Source organism: Betta splendens, chromosome 17 (assembly GCF_900634795.4).
Source record: "Betta splendens chromosome 17, fBetSpl5.4, whole genome shotgun sequence".
Lineage (NCBI taxonomy): Eukaryota > Metazoa > Chordata > Actinopteri > Anabantiformes > Osphronemidae > Betta > Betta splendens.
The window spans coordinates 6,642,607-6,662,134 of NC_040897.2; the positions used below are offsets into that span (position 1 = coordinate 6,642,607).

Here is a 19,528-nt window from a genome sequence, read left to right on the forward strand (position 1 = left end):
AAATGCAGTCTTGGTCCCCGACTGGAGCAATGTATATTTACAAGACAAAATACTAAAGTGGCTTAACTACCAGCTGAATTGCTTCAAGTAATATTTCAGAATCACCCTCATGACACTGGGCTATTTGAAAACAGCTATGCTCTAGTTTCAGCTTGCAGATAAACTAAGGAACCCAGTAGACTAGAAGAATCCAGCCTGGAAATGGTTTAAAACTTATCTATATTATTCTAAATTTTTATATAAAAATTGGTCTTATTGAAACATTCATCTCAGTTGTATTGGTGGGTATTTTACTTGTGGATTTGACCATAAATTCATTAAATGCTATTTGTCACCTTTCCCAAATAATTCACAATATTTAAAAAAAAATATCACACCCAAAATTGCATAAAATACATACGATACACAATTCTTAAGGACAATTTGTTCTGAACAAACATTAAAGACAGGACGTCCAAATGTTCATCTTGATAACCAAAATTTATTTCAAAACTTGTGAGATGCAGGCCATTGCAAATGCACCAATACACTTTCGGCTCCACAACAATGGATTAGCACCTCACAGCTTCAGCGGGACCTGAGAGCAAAAGAAAGATAATCTTAAAAGACAGCAACAGAAATAAAACCATGCATACTCTAAGCGTAGAGTATCATTTAAAAATATAATAACCCATCACATTTAAGACTAGGAATGCATGAAATATGAACCCTACGCACTACATCATGTGCACTAGATGCTGCCAGAAATATTTTGCTGTCACTAAGTTTAAAATTGTAAAATCAGCAACGTATTGTTTTACGTATTGAACTCCATATAAATGTGTCTTTATGAAATTTACTGTAATTTAAAAATACTGAGAGGGTTGTAGCATCAATACAATACATTTTTAAAATCTAACTGAGCATAAACTGGAAGCAAACATGTATAAAACACGAGTGATGAGAATGTGGTCCTACCTATCGCAGCCTCCTGGCTTCTCTTTCAGACTCCAGAAGTGTGAGCACATCTCCTTCTCTGACTGGGCCCTTCACGTTCCTGATGATCGAGCGGTTGCTGTCATCCATGAACTCAACACGGACCTGGACAACACATTAAATACAGCTTGAACATGAATCAAGGCTTGGTGGACAGGTTAAATCTGAAACAATCTCATGCTGCACTTTCGTTTGTCACAGCAGTCACATTTATTTGTGCGCAAAGCTAAATAATAAAAACATTTTCAATGCTACTTTAACATAACTGTTTTAGGAACATTTACCAAATTGCTAATATCACTTAGGATCGTGTCTGCAGGCATTTCGTATATTTCATCACTATTTGATGACAGAACTGTCTTAATGTCTTCACTGAGAACTGCCGCTGATCAGTGTTGAGAATTTGCACTATTCGCAAAGAATAAAATACGTGTTCTATGAATTGGTAAGCTCCAACATTAGCTTTGTTAGCTTACCTGTGTACATTGTCCCTGGGAACCAGTTCTACCGAGCACCTTAGTGACCTGAAAAGAAAGACAAGTTACATTAACAACAGTCTTACTATAATAACTATATCTGGACCAATAAATAACGTCAGTAAGTCTTCATGAGGCGAACACTGAACCAGCAGTAGACGCTGCGGCATGAACCGAAGAGGCCTCCATGATGGAAGCACGAGAGCAAACAGGCATTTGCTAATTCATGTATAAAAGCAACTTCAACTTCAAGATTTTAGGACCGAACGACACATCGACTGTTACTGTAACCACGTCGCCACCCAAACTCGATTATTTCGACCATTTAAAACAATTTCTTACTCTTGCGAGCTTGATCGGCTGCACGCGGCTGGCGTCCATGTTGTCAGGTTAGACCGGAAAGGAAGTCACGTGGTGCGCGCGTAGCGTTTATAGCATCTATAATAATTTTATTTGTTAGAAATTAACATTTTGACGTTACTTTTATTACAATTATGCATAGGTTAAACTAATATATTAAAATAATAGCAAATTAAATACATTTTAAAGCTAATAATGTTTTACTTGAATTTCCGGTCATTTGGGAAAAACCACTAACACATATTCATAGGTGCAAACATGGGGCGTACCATTATTCTATGATTTGCTAAATTTACCTGCAGTTTACGTCTGCAGGAATAAACAGTAAGATTATATTATATTATGCTTAAATCAGTATTTTTTTTAAATTCTTTTTTTAATATCGTGCTGTAGCGGTAAATAATTTAATACTATTTTACACCGTTCTTTTGAACATTTAAAGCACAAAGACCATCAAGCCACATGTACATTATGTTACCCTTCAAATTTCTTCTGTATATAGTACAAACGTTAGAACATTTTTGGATCATACTCATTCACAAAGTCATTCTTACAAATACATGCTTTGCATTATATTCCTTCTTGTAACATATTCCACTATTTATACTAAATTTAAATAGTGACTCAGAGACGATGCTTAATCCTGTAGAAATGATAAATCTCATAAACATCAGTCAAGCCCAAAGAGCTTCATTGAACCTCATTGTGAATGATGATAGCTTGGGCTCCCTTGTGTAATCTACCTGTAGCATCAGTATAACCCTCCATAGCCTTGTTAGCAATGCAATACTACCATCACCCCACTCTCTCTGCCTTTGCTCCTCTTTCAGAACCCAAAGCCTTAAATCACAGCACTAATCCACGTGAACAGTATTTTTAACTTGCGTTAGGACAGAAAGAACAGCAATAGGATTAGAGAGTCAGTGAAGAGGCTGAATCCCTAACTCATGCAGTTGATCTTCTTGCACAATGAGAGACAAGCTCAGTAGTTCGTTTTATCTTTTTTTCCCAACCTGAAAGCAGAGGAGGACTGTGTTTTGCTTACATGGAGAACCTTTACAGCCTTGCTGGTTTTCCTTGACTTGATTTGATGTGTCAAAAACCCTTTCTGCCGGCCGGTCTTCCGAGAAGCTGTCACCATGGAGGCTATTAAACCTAAGCTGAGAGTGCTGAAAAAGCGTCGCTCCAGCCTTTTTGCGACCATAAAACGGGAAATCAGCTTTGTACAAAGCATTGAGGAACAGGAGGGCGAGTTCCCCTTTTCGCAGGACAGCTCTGTGAAACCATGGACGTCTATGGACAACCTCGATGCTCCTGATGGGAAAAAGGGTGCAAAGACCAAATCCAAGAACGTCCCCAACCCAAGACAGTCCAACATCGTCAATCTTAACGTGGGTGGGAAAGTGTTCCACATCCCCAAACATCTGGTCCTCCGATACCCCAAAACCAGGATTGGTATCCTTGCCCTCTGCAACGATCCAGCCAAGCGTCTGACACTCTGCGATGATTACAATGTGCGCAACGACGAGTTCTTTTTTGACAGGGACCCCATGTTTTTCCACTACATATTTCACTTTTACTGCAGTAACGTCCTGTGGGTTATGGACAGTCTCTGCCCGGTCAACTTCGAGGAGGAGCTGTCGTTCTGGGGACTGAAACTCAGGGATACTCCAAGGTCCGCTACACAGATTTAATTCTTACCATGTGTCAAGTTGGCTGGTTTATTACTGCTTGTGTGTTTTAACCATGATTTAACACTTAATTGCTTTTATAAGCATGTACAGTAAATCTCTTCTTTTGCTCAGGTGCTGCCGGATTCTGTATGAGGAGAAACTGGATGACATCAGGGAGCAACTAAAGGTCAACCAGGAGCTAATTGACGAAATTAAGCCTCATAAGGATGACGAGTGCTACGAGACCATGTTTCTTGGAGACTTTCGAAAGACCCTCTGGGACCTGATGGAGAATCCCTATTCGTCACTGTCAGCCAAAGCGTTTGCTGTATTTTCCAGTCTCTTCGTGCTTATTTCGATTGTTGCCATGACAATGAATACGGTGAAAGAACTCAGGCAGTACCAAATCGCTGGCAGGACCTACATGGAATGGATAGAGATTTTCTCCATCCTGTTCTTCACCCTGGAGTACTTCCTGCGGCTGGTCACCACCTCCAACATCAAACATTTCGTGAGGAGTGCGCTGAACTTTGTGGACATGGTGGCCGTCATGCCCTACTTCATTCAGCTCCTTTTTGAAGCGTTTATCATTGATGCTGAGGACATGAGTGCCCAGGAGGATTTGAAGACCATGTCGAGGGTCAGCAAAGTCAGCAAGGTGCTCAAGGTGGTCAAGCTGATGCGCATCTTCCGTATCCTGAAGCTTGCCCGCCATTCCACAGGCATGAGGGCGTTTGGTTTCACCATTCGCCAGTGCTCCGAGCAGGTAAACAGAGATTACATGCAGAGCAGCCAGCTCCCACTTCCTGATTAGACTTTGGGGTCATTTCAGATAAAAGACACAAAATGAGCCAAAGCTACTGATTCGCAGATGTTTCAGTGAGTAGATTCACTTCATTGTTGCTTTTAGTCCCCAGGACAAATTATGAAACACATCAGCCACCATCCTTTAAAGCTGTGATTCACATGGCCAGCACTCAAGATGCTCGCTACCCCCTCACTTCTGCTGCGTGTGATGAAACACACGCCGACATAAACAACACCAGCTGTGCCCCTCTGTTCCCATACAGGTCTGCTGCCTGTTCCTGTTTATTGCAATGGGCATCTTCACCTTCTCTGCTCTGATGCACTCTGTGGAGGTGGACCAGCCTGGGACGCCTTTTAGCAGCATACCAGACGCCTGGTGGTGGGCAGCGGTGAGTGACATCCATTTTCTATTTCATTATTCAATAAGTGTTCAATATTTCTCAACCTAAATACAAAATAAACTGTAAACAGCATCTATTGTTTGCTTTATAGCCTCATATTTTGTATATTTTATTACTTATTTTCTTACAGTAAAAGAAGAAAATGATTAAAAATGATCCCAGTTAAAAAAGCAACACCCAAACTTACAACATCCAGTTATACTTGTTATATACTAATACTGTATACAGCTTCGTATACCTCCAGGTAAAGCTTCACTGCAGCCTGATTTTTCAGGTATTAATAGACGAGGGGAAACATTTATAGGAGTTGATCTCATGGCTGTTACTTTGATTCTTCCGGATCAAGATTAAGTTGGTTATGAGGCCCGCTAAGCTGTCCACCTCCACTGCGCTGAGGAGCTGGGAGAGGAGCTCAGTGAGGGGTGTGTGTCAGGATGATCAAGCAGCGCAGTGCATTTCAGGTGTCAGGGATTAGACCTCGTGGCATTCGTTGCTGTCTGCCTAGTCAGAGCAGGATGAAAATGCAGAGGGGAGGGCACACTCCTGTTATTTGCTATTTTCATGAGCGATGAACTGGCGGACTCTGTAAAAAGGCTCATATATTCTGAATGAGCGATTACATAAATGGACCCCCACACAGAGGTATACAATATTCCACCAGCATATGTGAGTGCTGGATGTGTCTGTGTAGGCACATGGGATCCTGTGAGAGTGGAGGATGCCAGCATATTTTGTTAATTAGCTGTTTTGCAAGCTCCATCACAGGCTTGCGGTGTGTTTCTCTCCATAGGTAAAGTTTACAAGGCAGTTCCAGCTAAAAATAAACCGATCTGATTTAGTCGGAGGATCAGAATAATCCCACTAACAATATCATGCCTTCACAGTTTTTCTTCCACTTTCATTTAGGCACATTTGCTTTTTTTTTATCTGGCGGCAGCTGTTGGCGTGCATGTGTCTAATCCTCTGTAATACGGTGCAAAGCGTCTCGTTTTTTAGACACACTCTCTGATTCCATTTGAGCGAGCAAAGTGTTGCGTTTGCTTTTAAGCACATAACTGCTGGACCCCCACAAAACCCTGTACGTGCAGAGGGCGAAGCCATGGTTTGGATGAACATGGACTCCATTCATTTGGAAATAAACCCAAGGCAGAGGCAGACGCCTTTATTCTAAAAGCACCGACTGATTGAACCACACTGTGAATATTGGCATTTCCTTCCTTACACTCGACCGCGCTCTTCCTGCAGGTGAGCATCTCCACCGTGGGCTACGGCGACGTGGTGCCCATCTCGTACCTCGGCCGCTGCGTGGCCTTCAGCTGCATCTCCTTCGGCATCATCCTCAACGGCATGCCTATCTCCATCCTGTTCAACAAGTTCTCCGACTACTACGCCAAGCTCAAGGAGCAGGAATACACCTTCTCGAACAGCGAGCGCACCTTCCAGCTGCAGAAACGCCTGAAGCGCAGGTTCGGCGGCTGCATCGAGCAGCCGCCGGACGACTCCGACGACGAGGTGCACTACCGGCCCAGCGGGAGGCAAAGCGTCCACTTGAGCGAGGACTGAGATCCGCTGCGGACCCGCCGGACCTTGTTAACCCCAAAAGGCTTCATCACCCGTGGCTCTGGAGGCAGGACGACCTGATTTGCCTCCGGCTCTGAGCCGTTCTGAAGGAATCAGTGGGAGCAACAATAACCTGAGATGCGCTTTGCTGTTGTGCGTGGTGCGATGACTCACCTGTGAAATGGACACGACGCTCCAACTACCTGTTCCCAACCAGCTGCAACTCATTTAAACCAAAATATGAAAATAGTATTACTCACTCTCTATTGAAAGTGCTATTATTGATTTACATTTATTATATTACACTTTAATTTTCATTATAGACACTCAATATGACTTTGACTTTGAATCTTCTGTAAAACCTTTGAGTGGCCTGTCAATCATCACATCCGACCGCTATCCTCCAAAAAACAAATGCACAAACAGGACTCTCTCAGAATAACGCTTTCTACTCCACACATGACTGGAGCCAAGCTCTACTTTGTGCCATGCATCATACGCCAGCACGGTGTCATTGTTATAAAAAGCACGACTTCTTATGTTTTTTGTCCAGTCATCAGCACGCGCTTGACTGTACCTAAATAGGAGCAGAGCCTCAGCCGGTAGCGAGCCAACGCACGAGTGTAATTCTGCTGTTAAGGATTACGAGGATTTGCGCCTGCGCCTCCCGCCTGGTCAGACAAGGGCAAAAGTTAATCGTGTCCAGTGCTATTTTAGTGAGGAGGGATCTGATCAGGTGCAGTCGGCCGTGTCGAGCGAAGTCCGGCAGGAAAACTGAGATTACACGGTGGCAGTAGTCAACCAGCAGATTAGTAGCTGGCTCCGCCGCTGCACAGAGTGAGACCTGAGCCCGAGGCGTCCTCGGCCCCGGCTGCCGGCTGTGATGGGCGTCGTCACGCAACTTCCTGTAAGACGTGTGTGCAATGGCCTCTTTTCTGTGCTGTAAATATGCAGAGAAAGTGTTGATTTACAGGAACAAGTATGAAAATAAATTAACGTGCAGGTTTGAACTGGACCTACATGTTGAAATTTTATCACTTTAAGTGTGTATTTGTATGACTGTGATAAAAATTGCAGATTGTTTATGATATATACTTTGTGTATTGTTGATTTACTTTAATTACCTTTCAGATGTCTGTTACCCAGTTGCTGTTCAGATAATAAAAATATTTCATCTATTCTATTTCTTGTTTATGAGATGCATCAAAACCTACAAAGGCAACACAGGCTGGAGATGATGTAAAACACAGATTAGGTTACATATTAAAACATTTCCACTTCCCCTCGTAATAGAATAAAGCTGAAGTCTATGTCGATTAACAGACACTTGTCTCATTTGTCTGAGGGACGGCGCTGTCTGTCTAATGGTATTACAGGATAAGGTAATGGGAGAGATGCCAGTGGTTTAATAGCGCTGTCCCCGCCAATTAAAAATCAAGAGTACCCAGAGACTGTGGTTGCCTCATGTGACTCAGCCAAATGAATAGACAAGAGGAGCTGCAGTCAAAAGAGACTTGAGGGAAAGGTCAGAAAGACAGAGAGCGACTGAGAGGCAGGTGACGCGTGCGCCGCGCAACGCGCCTAAAAGACAAAAAATGCACTTCACGAGTCAGACATTGGGTTTTTGCAGTATGTTGAATTATGCTTTAATACAAAAATTTCAGTGAAGCTGTCACGCGGGTCCAGCCGGACGTTTGAGATGTCACAGTGGCATTTTTACTGTTTACGTCTGAGGTTGTGCAGCTTTGTTACGACTTGGGACCAGCGTGTGCGTCAGAATCCTTGAGCCATTCCTCGTCACACGCTCTTCCAATTAACGCAAGATGTGTCAAGATAAGCGAGTGACATTCAAGGAGAGTTCACCCTATTATGAAATATGAACCATGACATGAAAAGAACAGTAAAATATTGTGATCTGTTAACGTAGGGTGCATTAAAAACCCCTTAATACACGTTAGCTGTACTTTTTATGCCTGTGTTTCCTGCAAAAGCCAAAATACTTCACAAAATCTCTGTCTTCAAACCTTTAATGTTGTTTAACCTGAGCTGTAGTTCGCTTCGTAGGTTTTGATTTTAATGGGCGCTTCAGCCTTGATGAAACTTGTCACATCACTGTCATCTCAGCCTCAGATCAGGACAAACCTTTCCCTCGCCAAGGCCGGACGCCGACCCTCGGCCTTAGCCTTCTTTCCAGACCGCTTCTTGTGGTGACACGCGGTGACTATATAAGCCACGCGGGGCTCCTCACGGACCATCGAGCATCCGGCGACGCATCGAACCATGTCCGCCGCTAAGTGTCTGGTGTACGCGATGATGATGCTAGCAGCTGGGGCGTGTGTCGCTAGCGCACAGGAGAGGATAAAGATGTGCGGCAGGGACCTGATCCGTCTGGCCGTCTCGTCCTGTGGGAACGCACGGCTGAGGAGGAGCATCCCGGACCTTGTGCTGGACCAGCACCAGTACATGCAGCAGTGTAAGTATCTGAAATGTCCAGCAGCGTCTGATTCTAAACACCAGAGGGATGGTTTGACCTCTTACTGGGTTTATCGAGCAAATAATTACGTTTTCAATCTTCCTGCAGGTTTTCTAGGTCTTATTCAACTCTGTGTGTTTTCGTGTGAAACAGTATTCTTCCTCATCTGCACAGGGAACCTGGATGCCTCCACGGAAGAGCACCAGGCCGCCGAGGTGGTCCGCACCCCCGCAGGGTCTGCCGGGAAGGAGGAGGCCTCCGCTGCTCCTCACTGGTACCGCGTGTCCTCTCGGATCAGACGGGCGGCTGGGAAAATATCCGATATCTGCTGCGAGAGAGGATGCAGCATGAAGGAGCTGATCCAGTTCTGCTAAATGTAACTCATTACCTGTCACGTGGCAGAACGGGCGGCTCGAAAAAACTGTGATTCACTCCGCATTGTGGTCTAAAGGAACCTGTACCACGCTGCCAAGCGCTTGAGAAATGAAATAAAATGCTTCAGCCCTCGACCCAGTGAAGTAAACAGCATTCTGGCAAACCCCGCATCAGCAGATACTGACAACGTTTAAGACAAACTGCAAGAGAAACATAAAATCACAGGGTTTTATAGAGAATCAATGGAATCAAAGGGATGCATTTTTTTAAATATATATTCACAATTTAAATATATATATAATTAAATAATATATATTAAATTATATATTACATATTTCACTATAACCTGCTTTAGATACTAAACAGATAACATTTTTCTTGGAGCACTTTTGAGATAGTTAATCAACAATTAATTAAAGATTAGCAAAACAAAAACTTAAGGATAATGATGGAAAGGACGAGAGATGGAACAAACAAAAGGACAAAACAAGGCACATCAATCAATCAATCAATCAATCAATCAATCAATCATACAAAATTCTCCTTGCTGCCTTGAAGTATAGTCTATAACCACGTTTCACCATCAAATTCAAATCAGCTGTTATGAATGTTATGAAGAATAGTTTTTAGGTACAACAGTGAGCTGTCAATCATGGAATTAATCTACAAACATCATTTTATAGACAGATGATATAAACTTGTTTATAAACTTGTTAAGTTAACTGTATCAGTTAAGATACTATAGTATGAAAAGAGGACATAAAGTGGTAATATCATGTAAAACATACTAAAATAAAGATATGATAAAAAAAACTACATTACTTTTTATTTGAATTTATTAAGGTGGTTGATGTTGTGAATGATATGCTGTCAAGGCTTTAGTGTAACTTGCAGTAGGCGAGCTGAGGTTTGTTGCAGTATTCCAGGTTTACCAGCAGAGGGAGACAGATATCTGATTCTAAACGATAAGCCGTCGCATATCGGCTCGTTCTGCCAACTAGAGGATGTAACTTTTGAAGTTCAATGTTACCGTTCGAGTTCAGACGTTTTATTTCTGCCACATCTCCCGCAGTGAGGATCGACCCCTCAAAGCTGTGTTTTGTGAAAACTCTTAATCACCTCAAGTGATTCTTCATCTCCTCGTGACAAGAGCGGAAATGCGATCAGAGGCCCCGTCTAGGTCCGTGCGCGTCGCTACCCGGTGCCAGCGGGAGATGGCCAACACACGGCTGCGTGGGGACGCTTTGATGGGCTTTGCCTCGTTTTGCCTCTTCCTGCCGCTTTGTGTGTTCTTTCAGAGAGGAGGAAAAGCAGCGGGACGGAAGCGCACAGCGACTGAGCGCCAGCAGCCTCGCGAACGCGCAAGAATGCGGGATCAAACGCTCGCGCGCTCATCCACGCTGGGCAGGAGCGTGTGTCTGCGTGTGGCCAACCGGTGGGTGTCATTTACATGTTAATGAATGGCTCAGTGTTCTTGTTTCCAACAGTAAACGAGTCAAGGCTAAAGATACTTAATTTCCACTGCGCGTGTACGTGCGTGCGTGTGCGTGCGTGTGTGTTCACGCGTACACTCAGCGTGTGTTGGCGCATCCTGCGCCATGTAAATGCGCTCTGCATAATTCTGCGTGTGTGTGGGCGCGCAAGACTGGGAAACCCATCTGAAGTCTGTTCCAGCACCGCATCAGACGTGTGCTGTGCACGTGTGCGTGCGTCCTTTTCCCATCAACTGTGAACGCGTGGGTGTGGGTGCAAGAGTCCGGTTTATGACTGACTGACTGGGTTCGCTTTGTGTGCGTCCAGCGCTAGTGCTCGTGAAGCATCAGTCTGACAGAACATGAGGATTTGCTGCATCCCTCTGCAAGTGGAATAGTCCCACGTTTTTGTTCCTAGCGGCCTCTGAACCGCAGCCAATTACTACCTCCACTCCATTAATTAGCTCCTCGCCCTATATGCTCTTCCATACGCATGTCATTATAGCCACCTAATCTGTCCGGCGAACGAAGAAAAGCACATGCAGCAAATATCCCACGCACGCGCACGCGCGCGCACGCTTAACTACCACTTTGTCACAACCTTGGGGCCCCTGGGAGGCGGCGGAGCTGAACTAATGGACCGAGCTGGTAGAGGGCAGTGTGGCAGCGGCGGCCGCTCGGCGGACTGCGGGCGGCTTCGTCTGCCGCCGCAGCCGCAGAGGCGACGGCGACGCTCGGCGCCGTCGCTGACCGCCATGCGGACCTTTTCCGTGTCATTCCCGGGGGAGTTTCCCGTTCCTACACTTCTCTTCACTTCCTACACGGTGGTCGATTTCAGAAGCGTCTGAAAAAGAAGATGCGCAAGATCGCACGTGTTGCATATTTCTCAATTTCCTGCTCATGTCCTAATTCTCGTTGTGAATATTCTGTTTATCCAAACTCTCTTTTTTCTATTGTTTTATTCTGGGCAGACGGTAAAAATGCACACGTCTGTTGCTCCTACATGATTAGAAGGCTTAATTTCTTTAGCTGCTCGGGAGCTGCTGGTATGTGATGTGATAATACTCCTTCTCCTGGCAGCGTCCACTGTGATACAATTACTGCCAATCAGCCGGTGCAGCTCGGATCTTTACTTTGACTCTCAGCTGCTTCGTCCTGTGTGCGAGCGAGAAGCCGCCTCCTTCCACAGCGCGACCCGTCGCACATGCTGAACAGAGAACTGCACGCGGGTGTAATGAAAAAGGACAGAATTGATAAAGATGGCGAGTGTGTGTGTGTGTGTGTGTGTGTGTGTGTGTGTGTGTGTGTGTGTGTGAGTGTGTGTGTGTGCATGCGTGTGTGTGTGTGTGTGTGTGTGTGTGTGTGTGTGTGTGTGTGTGTGTGTGAGAGTGTGTGTGTGTGCATGCGTGTGTGTGTGTGTGTGTGTGTGTGTGTGTGTGTGTGTGTGTGTGTGTGTGTGTGTGTGTGTGTGTGTGAGAGTGTGTGTGTGTGCATGCGTGTGTGTGTGTGTGTATGTGTGTACAGGGGGTTCCGAGGAGGATAAGGGTAAGGGGAGCGTTGCAGGTGGACGTGGTGGTGGGCAGGCCCAGAAAAAACGATTACTCCAGCTGCTCTTTCACAGCTGCTCCCAATTGATCTATTGCACCTTTTTCTCTGTGTCCATCAGCGCTTCCATCTAATCCCTCATTCGCTCAGGTACGACTGGGATGCCAGCAGCTAAAGTCATGCTGAAAACACACTCCTGGGTCCAGTACTTAGCTACCTGGTCACACGCTGCAGTAATGATAGAATATCATAATATTAAGAATACTATCGTTGATGACTCGTGCCTCTGGTACACAGTGTTTAATGCACTTCACTTGATCAGCGCTGAGGTGGAGACTGTGGGTTTCCTGGCAAGCGGCGCTACGAACGTGCATGTGTGTTTAAGTCGCAGGGCTTTGTCTGCGTCTGTGTGTGTGTGTGTGTGTTTGTGTGTGTGTGTAGGACAACAGCAGGTCCACTGTCTTCGTCTAGTGAGGCGGCTTTTTAAGAGATTGAAATGCCGCTGCTCTTCACTCCCACTAAGTGGACCCATCAACAATCACAGAGGCCTAATGGGCCGCGGTTCGGCCCGAACCCTGGCCCAAGGGCGGAGGAAGCTCGGTTTCAAACCAACGTCTGTGTTTGTTTGCGGGTCAGGGGGCAGAGACTGTTGGTTTCATTGAGTTTTTGGGCTAAAATGAATCTTGGCGTGGAGCCGGAACCGGGCCCAGTCCACACCCAGCGCTCCGCTGGGCGGCGGCAACTTTCACCCCCTCTGCCCCCACCTCCACTTATCTTTAATCTCTTTGCCCTTCCCGCTCTCTCGCCTCCCTACCGGCACCCCCCCACCCCCCGTAGGTGGGTGATCTCCCCTTTCCCTCCCCTCCCTCTCCCGCCATGCATAATTAAGCTTCTAGTGGAAGTGCACCCTTCCTGCCTCCTCCTTGTGGCCTCTTCCTTGGTTTCTCCCGGTGCCCCCCCCCCCCCCCCCCCCCATCTACCCCCCTTCCTCTGGCTCACGCCGGGGCACAGTGCCAGGCCTGTCTTGTTAGGAGATAATGTAAAAATGCAAAATCACACCACGGCCTCCGTCTCCGCCTCGTCCTGCCGAGGGTTTCCAGTTTCCCCCTCGCGCCGTCATCCTATCCGCTGACGCTCATCAATACGCAATGCAGGAGCCCCGTCCGCCACCATGTTAGTCCAGCGGCGTTACACAAGGTGATGTTTCAAGCCTGACCGGTGCCATGTTAATGTGCATTTTAATGAGCCTGAAGTATCAAACTTCCTTCTTTACTTTAGTTTCATGTCTCTTTTAGTTATTTAGCGAGTTAAAACCATGGTTACTCCCTGTAAGTGTGAATTCATTAAAAGAGTTTATTGTTCCTACCTTGTGATATATTAGAATGTTAATATTGGTATTAGCAAATGTCCTAGGCATCAAACTTATGTTTGCAAGGCTGCAATTTCAAATACAAATATAAAAAAAAAAAAGTGTCTATCCTTGTTTTCTTTTTCTACTGGATGTGATGAGGACACGAGTGGTAATAATGTGGCGGCCGGAACAACAAATCTCAGACTGTCGTATGTCCAGCGCTTCGGGTCGGGGCCTTTGTTCACGTTCTGAGGTCGCTGAGTGACTAAAAGAAGCTAAAGCTAAAAGCTATGAATGTGTCAGTGCTCGTATGTGGGAGTATTTGCACTCACAGATCCACAGTAGAAGCTGATGTGTTACATTTTAGAGGGACATTCAGTTAAAGATTGCAGCCGCTACATAAATAACTGCACCTTATTGCTGTAATGTCTCAGCTTGGTGCCGAGGACGCTGAGGCTTTATTTTAGAGAACATGAGTGAGGTCGGTCTCTGATCATCTGAAGAACTCACCGCATTTGCTCCTGTTTGTTTCTGGTCCCTTCGTCGTGAAGCTCAGATATTGGACCAGCAGCTCCAGGGTTCTGTAACGGCTGAGCGGCGTGTTAGTCTATACTGTTTATTACGCAGGGTGGTCCATCTGATCCACTAATGCATTTTCCAGCAGCAGCAGCGTCTGAGCCCCTGACCCACCGGTGGCCTGTCGCCACCTCTCCGCCTCTGCAGGATTCGCACGGGTAACGCACCTGAGCGGCTGACATCAGGCTTGAGTGTCACTAGTATCGTTTTATCACACAGTCGCCATCATGTGTCCAAATGTCTGGATTATGGAAGCATTTAGAAACTTCTGACTCGGATTCTGTCGCTGAAGTCACTCTCCTAAATTATACTCTGCGAGGCGTGCGCTCACTCCTGCTGGAGTCTGGCCAGTGAAAACCTTCCTTGGAGATCAGGTAAGTGTTTATTCATGATTATAACATGGATCCAGTAGCCGGGCGCTCGCAGAAAGCCAGTTCCCGTGTCAGACATTTCCATCGCACTAACTTGAGCCAAGCCTTGAATATAATCCAATGCCATCTGTTGGGTAGATCCTGCGATATGCTAATTGGGTGGTGCCAGTCTTTTCTGTTTACAACTGCGGCCTGACTGTCTTTGAATATGGGAGAGCTCCTATGGCTGCTGGGTTCCAGTATGAATGCGCTTCAAAACGGGAAATCCCTGCACAGGCAGATGGTGCTAATTGATGGGTGATTTGGATTTTAATGTCAGGTAACAGGTATAAATGGGATATTCACCCAAACATCTGTGATGTCAGGGACGGGTGCCTTCATTTACCTAAACTAAACTCCGCTCTCAGATCAAACAGCTGATGATTCCCGGTTTGTTTTCGCCTGCTGGACTGCAGGTCAACATAGCGAGAGGTTCTCGCGCTGTCTAACTAGCGAACGCGGCCCGTTCTGACGGCGCCCCGTTCAATTATTCATCTCCGCATGCACGGGCGCGCTCGCGTGCAGACGGTCCAGCCCGTGTGCGGACTGCGTCGGAACCACGCATCCATATGCATGCGTGAAATCCCCCCCCGGTGTCGGCTTTTCTCCCCTGCTGTTCTCGCACATAACTAAAAAAAAAAAAGAACGTAAGCCCTGAAATCCTCCTCTTACAGCTGCAGCTTTGCAATACAATCCATCGCAGTTCATGATGAAGAGGCAACTGCTGTAAAATCCAATTGGAGGTTTATGGAGATAGATGGAGATGAATACCCCCTTCCCTATCTTACTCCCCTCTCGTCTCAAAGAACTACCGTGGGTCCTCTCCCTCACTCTCCCGCTCGCGTGAAATCCACCCACAATTATACAGCATCCCGCTCGCGACTGCGAGGGAATCTATCAGCAGCGCCGGCCGGGCTCGGTCTCAGTGGGCAGCGCTTGGCTGCTGAGTGTGCAGCCTCTCTCGCCTCAGCGGGGGGAGGCCTCCTCTGTTGAGGTATTATCTGCTCCCATCTAATATTCATCAGCTACTGAGAGATTCATGACAACAAGTCAATCTGATAGGCTAACAATGCGCCGAGGTGGTCAGCGTTGTTCTGTGCAGCCGGCCAGTGTACAGTAACAAGGTAACGACTGGTGCACAGGGGCCGGGGCGTTCTGCACCAGAGGACCTCATCAAACCACCATCAACATAGAAAAACACCAGTTATTTAGCAAATGTACCAATTCCCTTTGATCATCGTTTTGAGGAACACGGTTCTACCATGTGGGATAATACCTCTTCATCTTCATTTTTAATAAATAGAAATTACAGTAAATAATTGAACGGATAACTGCACGCTACATTGTCAGGAAACTCCCACAGCATCTCCAAACACACAGCACCGAACTCCCGTCTCCTCCCCTTCCCTGCTTAGCCTCGCTCCCTCTTTTTGACATCCATCACTGTCCGCGGCAATGGACTGCGAAACAAATTTCTATCACTGTACATTACAGGTTAAGAAAGGGAGCTGGGAATGTGTTATATATGCCGGGTTCGATTTTTATGTAGCGTCTATGGCCTCGTCCATCATCGCTCTGCGAGGCACCTTTGTGCACCGGGCGCCTGACGAGATGTTGTCTTGGCACCGCCATCAATCACCCCGCGCTTGTCCAAGCCTTGTGCCCGACGTGCACGGGGAGGGGTGGTGGTGGTGGGGTGGGTGCTTGTAGCTGCCGGACTCCCCTCCCTCTCCCTGCAAACACACACCCTGCCTCCCTCCGTCGCGCCATGTGCCTCTCTGGCAGCGACGCCAACACTCACAGCCATTTGTCACTGGAATGGTGCTTTTGGGGCATGTGCTTTGTATCCGGGGCCTTCGTCTCCGCGCGACCTCCGAGGGTCTTCCTCGCCGCCTCGGTGCCGTGTACCCGCTTTCAATAACGCGGGACGACTGGGTCATATATGTGCACACACAACAGCAAGAGGTTGCATCATCAGATAGTTCTGAGCAGGGTGTATCCTGGACCCTGGTCTGGAGGACGGCTGGATATTTGCGGCCCCTCTTTGTGTACTCACAGGGTTAAACAGACACCGGATGCTGAAGCGCGTGCCGTTACATGGCTGCTGAAGCTACTGCCAGGCTAATCCTTCTTCTCTCAAAGTCAGACGGATTATTATTTGAGGAATACTCCTTTGCCCTTCACACTTCACGGTGAAAGTCAGCGACCTACTGTATGTGAGAGCATGGGCAGCAGGGGCTTTGGAGAGGGGGGGGGGGGGGGGGGGGGCACGCGAAGGTGGAGGAAGGAAGGGGGGGAGAGGGCTTAATTAGGCGAGATCACTCTTCATCGCCGCCTCAACCTCCACCACCATCACCGGGCCCTCCGCTATTCCCTTAGATCCCATCCACTTAATGTTCTGTGAAATCATATTCCATTCCCCAGAGAAGGGGGAGAAATCAGAACAATAAAGTGACACACATCTTAAAGAGAGGCAGCACCGCGGGGAAATAGACTCTTAGTGACACATGGAGAATGTTGGAGAACGGCTGAGGGAGAGTGAACGCGTCTGTCTGACCCGGTACCGGGACCAAAACACAACAAACATCCCCAGAACCAAAGCAGAGCACGCAGCAACACAACAATGTTCGACCGTCTACTACGTGCTCATATACAGTCACACAATTTAAGGTAAGCAGTTATTATGAATGGACCCAGTTACACATCAAACCTGGGCTCGATTAGAACGGTGTCATTGTCTGAGCCCGTCTTAAATTACCCAGACTTCTAAATGTACAGCGTGCAGGTTGCAGTGCTAACAGCAAACGCTCCTTCTCTCTGATGCAGAGTGCAGTGGAGCAGACAGGTGGCCCAGCAGGCAGCGGAGGCATCCAGCAAAATGGAGGCAGTCGAATACAGAGCACCAGACGGACACAAGAGAGAGAGAGGGGGAGAGAGAGGGGGAGGCTGTCAGGGGGGACACACATGGAGCACAAACACCACGCACACCGGACAAACAGCTGGCCGCACCGAGACGAGCTGATCGACACCCTCACGCAACCTGAGGATGACAGATAAGGAGACGTGGGGGTGGGGGTGGGGGGGGTGGAGGAGGAAATCCAGACGTCGCTGCGGAGCGTGATGGCGGGCGGGCGGACAGACCTGCCTGCCTCTCTACACCTCGAGGACACTTTAGGGGGGGGAGGAGAAGTTAATTCCCCTCTGTGTTTAGCCAGTTAGGGCCCTTCACAGGCAGACAGAGTGGCTTTACCCCCCCCCCCCCCCCCCCCCCCCCCCCCCCCCCCCCCCCCCCCCTCCCTCCCTCCAAGGAGAGAAGGGGAGAGAGAGACGGGTCCGGCGTTTCCCAGCAGCCAGATAGCATCAGGGTTTTTCATTAGGACACACGGCAGCATTATCATCCAGAAGATCTGAATTTACCCGCATCCACCGCTCCTTCTATCTATCGCTCCCCTCCAATCATTTCTAATGCACTCCGCCTCCCTCCCTCCCTCCCGCCGCCCTCTTCTCCTCACGTCTCTCTCTCTCTCTCTCCCTCAATCAGACAACCATTTTTATCTCTCAGACTCTTCCATTGTTCCCAGTTTTCATCTCTTCACTTTTGTTGCCCCCCCCCCCCGCTTCTGTCCTTCCTCTCCACTTCCCCATTTAAACTGCACAAATTGCGCTTTCCAAACCGCTGCTGGTTTAAATTCCCTGTGGTGAGAACTTGATGAACTTGTTATGTGTTTTTTAAATAAAAATCCAGCCGGCGTCACAGCAATTAAAGTCTTGGCTGGATTTATTTGAAAACAATTAAGTTGATATCTGCAGTGCACGAGGTTTAAGATGTAATCATAAAAACAATATTTTTATACACTATATACATTTATTGTGCATCACTGGATATCGTTGAAATAAAGCATATGTGCATTTTGGTTTTGCGCAGTAATATTCCGCCTATTATGCGTCAGACCTGGTTCTACTGTAGCTCTAGGATATGACACCGTTTGCTTTCTAATTCTCATCACATGGATCTCCATATGTACAGTACTTCCCCTCTGCGGCAGTTTTGCCTGCTCGTGTTTCCCTCAGTAATTATACGCCTCTGATTAAGCGCTTGAGTGAATAATGCAGCCGGAGAAAGGAGTCCTCTCTAACGCCTGCGTGTTTTTTTCCCCTTCTCTTTCCTGCGATACTGAACGCCATGCCTGGGTCTCCCCACGCAGCGTGACCTGCGGGTGACGGGGAAACCTGCCACCAATATGCCCGGAACCCTCGACGCCAACACGGCAGCATGAGCTAAAAATAGCCCGCTGCTGATAAATAATAAAGCCTCTCCCCATATGCCAGGCGTCCCTCCACGTTGCCCCTGGTTTCAGTCTGCGCAGCTTCACGGGGGGAGCGCAAGAAGGTTTCAGGTGCGCAATGCATCAGCGGTGCGCAAACAGGCCTTTGTCCGCGAAACATGCACGGTTCAGCTCAAAAGCGCAAACTTAAAGACACGGATGTGGTGGTGAATATTAATAAAAGGGCGAAGGCCGAGACTTTAGCATTTAGATTTACAAATGCAACAAAAATCATAATCTTATTAAATAACGACACGTTTAAAAGGTTTTCAGACGACAGATATGATAGAAATTTAAAGGCCGGTGCTGTAAAAATATAATGTATTTTAATTCAGGCTCAACCATCGTATTATTTTTTTCTAATTTCCATCAGTGCAATCTATTCTGCGTGGTTTTCCGCCGCCGTCTCAGTCCAAGCGCTGTGTTGAGACTGGAGTAAAAATCACGCCAAATCAATGAAAGCAGTACCGTCCTGCGTGGAGAAGCGACACGACGCTCCCTTCTCTGCGTTTCCTGGCTGTCTGGTCACGATTCAAAGCCCTCGCAGCGGGAAGCTTTGTGTTGATGCTGCTGCATCTCAAGTCCGCATGGGAACCCCCCATGCAAATCCCCCCTTTCTGCTCCCCACCCCCCTCCTCTTCTTCATCCTTCCCTCTCCTCCTCCTCCTCTCCTCCCTTTCTCCCCCCCCTCTTCATCGCCCAGCTGCTCCTCTTCCTCCCTCTGCCTCTCTCCTCTTCTTCTCCTCCGC

At 47.2% G+C, this 19,528-nt stretch overlaps 3 protein-coding genes across 3 annotated transcripts; 2 read left to right on the forward strand and 1 right to left on the reverse strand.

Moving 5' to 3' along the window:
* Window positions 1-461: 461 nt before the first annotated feature.
* Window positions 462-1,908, reverse strand: rps28 (ribosomal protein S28). Its single transcript, XM_029132106.3, has 4 exons — window positions 1,794-1,908; window positions 1,452-1,499; window positions 958-1,080; window positions 462-577 (listed from the first exon to the last, which is right to left on the reverse strand). The coding sequence occupies exons 1-3, from the start codon at window positions 1,830-1,832 to the stop codon at window positions 958-960; spliced, it is 210 nt and encodes a 69-aa protein (XP_028987939.1). The 5' UTR covers window positions 1,833-1,908; the 3' UTR covers window positions 462-577.
* A 45-nt stretch (window positions 1,909-1,953) lies between these two features.
* On the forward strand, window positions 1,954-7,566 carry si:rp71-39b20.4 (potassium voltage-gated channel subfamily V member 2). Its single transcript, XM_029132104.3, has 4 exons — window positions 1,954-3,486; window positions 3,617-4,250; window positions 4,555-4,680; window positions 5,938-7,566. Exons 1-4 carry the CDS (start codon window positions 2,951-2,953, stop codon window positions 6,253-6,255), a joined length of 1,614 nt encoding a protein of 537 aa, XP_028987937.1. The 5' UTR covers window positions 1,954-2,950; the 3' UTR covers window positions 6,256-7,566.
* Window positions 7,567-8,495: 929 nt separating this feature from the next.
* Window positions 8,496-9,234, forward strand: insl3 (insulin-like 3 (Leydig cell)). The gene is made up of 2 exons (XM_029133055.2): window positions 8,496-8,725; window positions 8,900-9,234. Exons 1-2 carry the CDS (start codon window positions 8,533-8,535, stop codon window positions 9,097-9,099), a joined length of 393 nt encoding a protein of 130 aa, XP_028988888.1. The 5' UTR covers window positions 8,496-8,532; the 3' UTR covers window positions 9,100-9,234.
* Window positions 9,235-19,528: the final 10,294 nt, after the last annotated feature.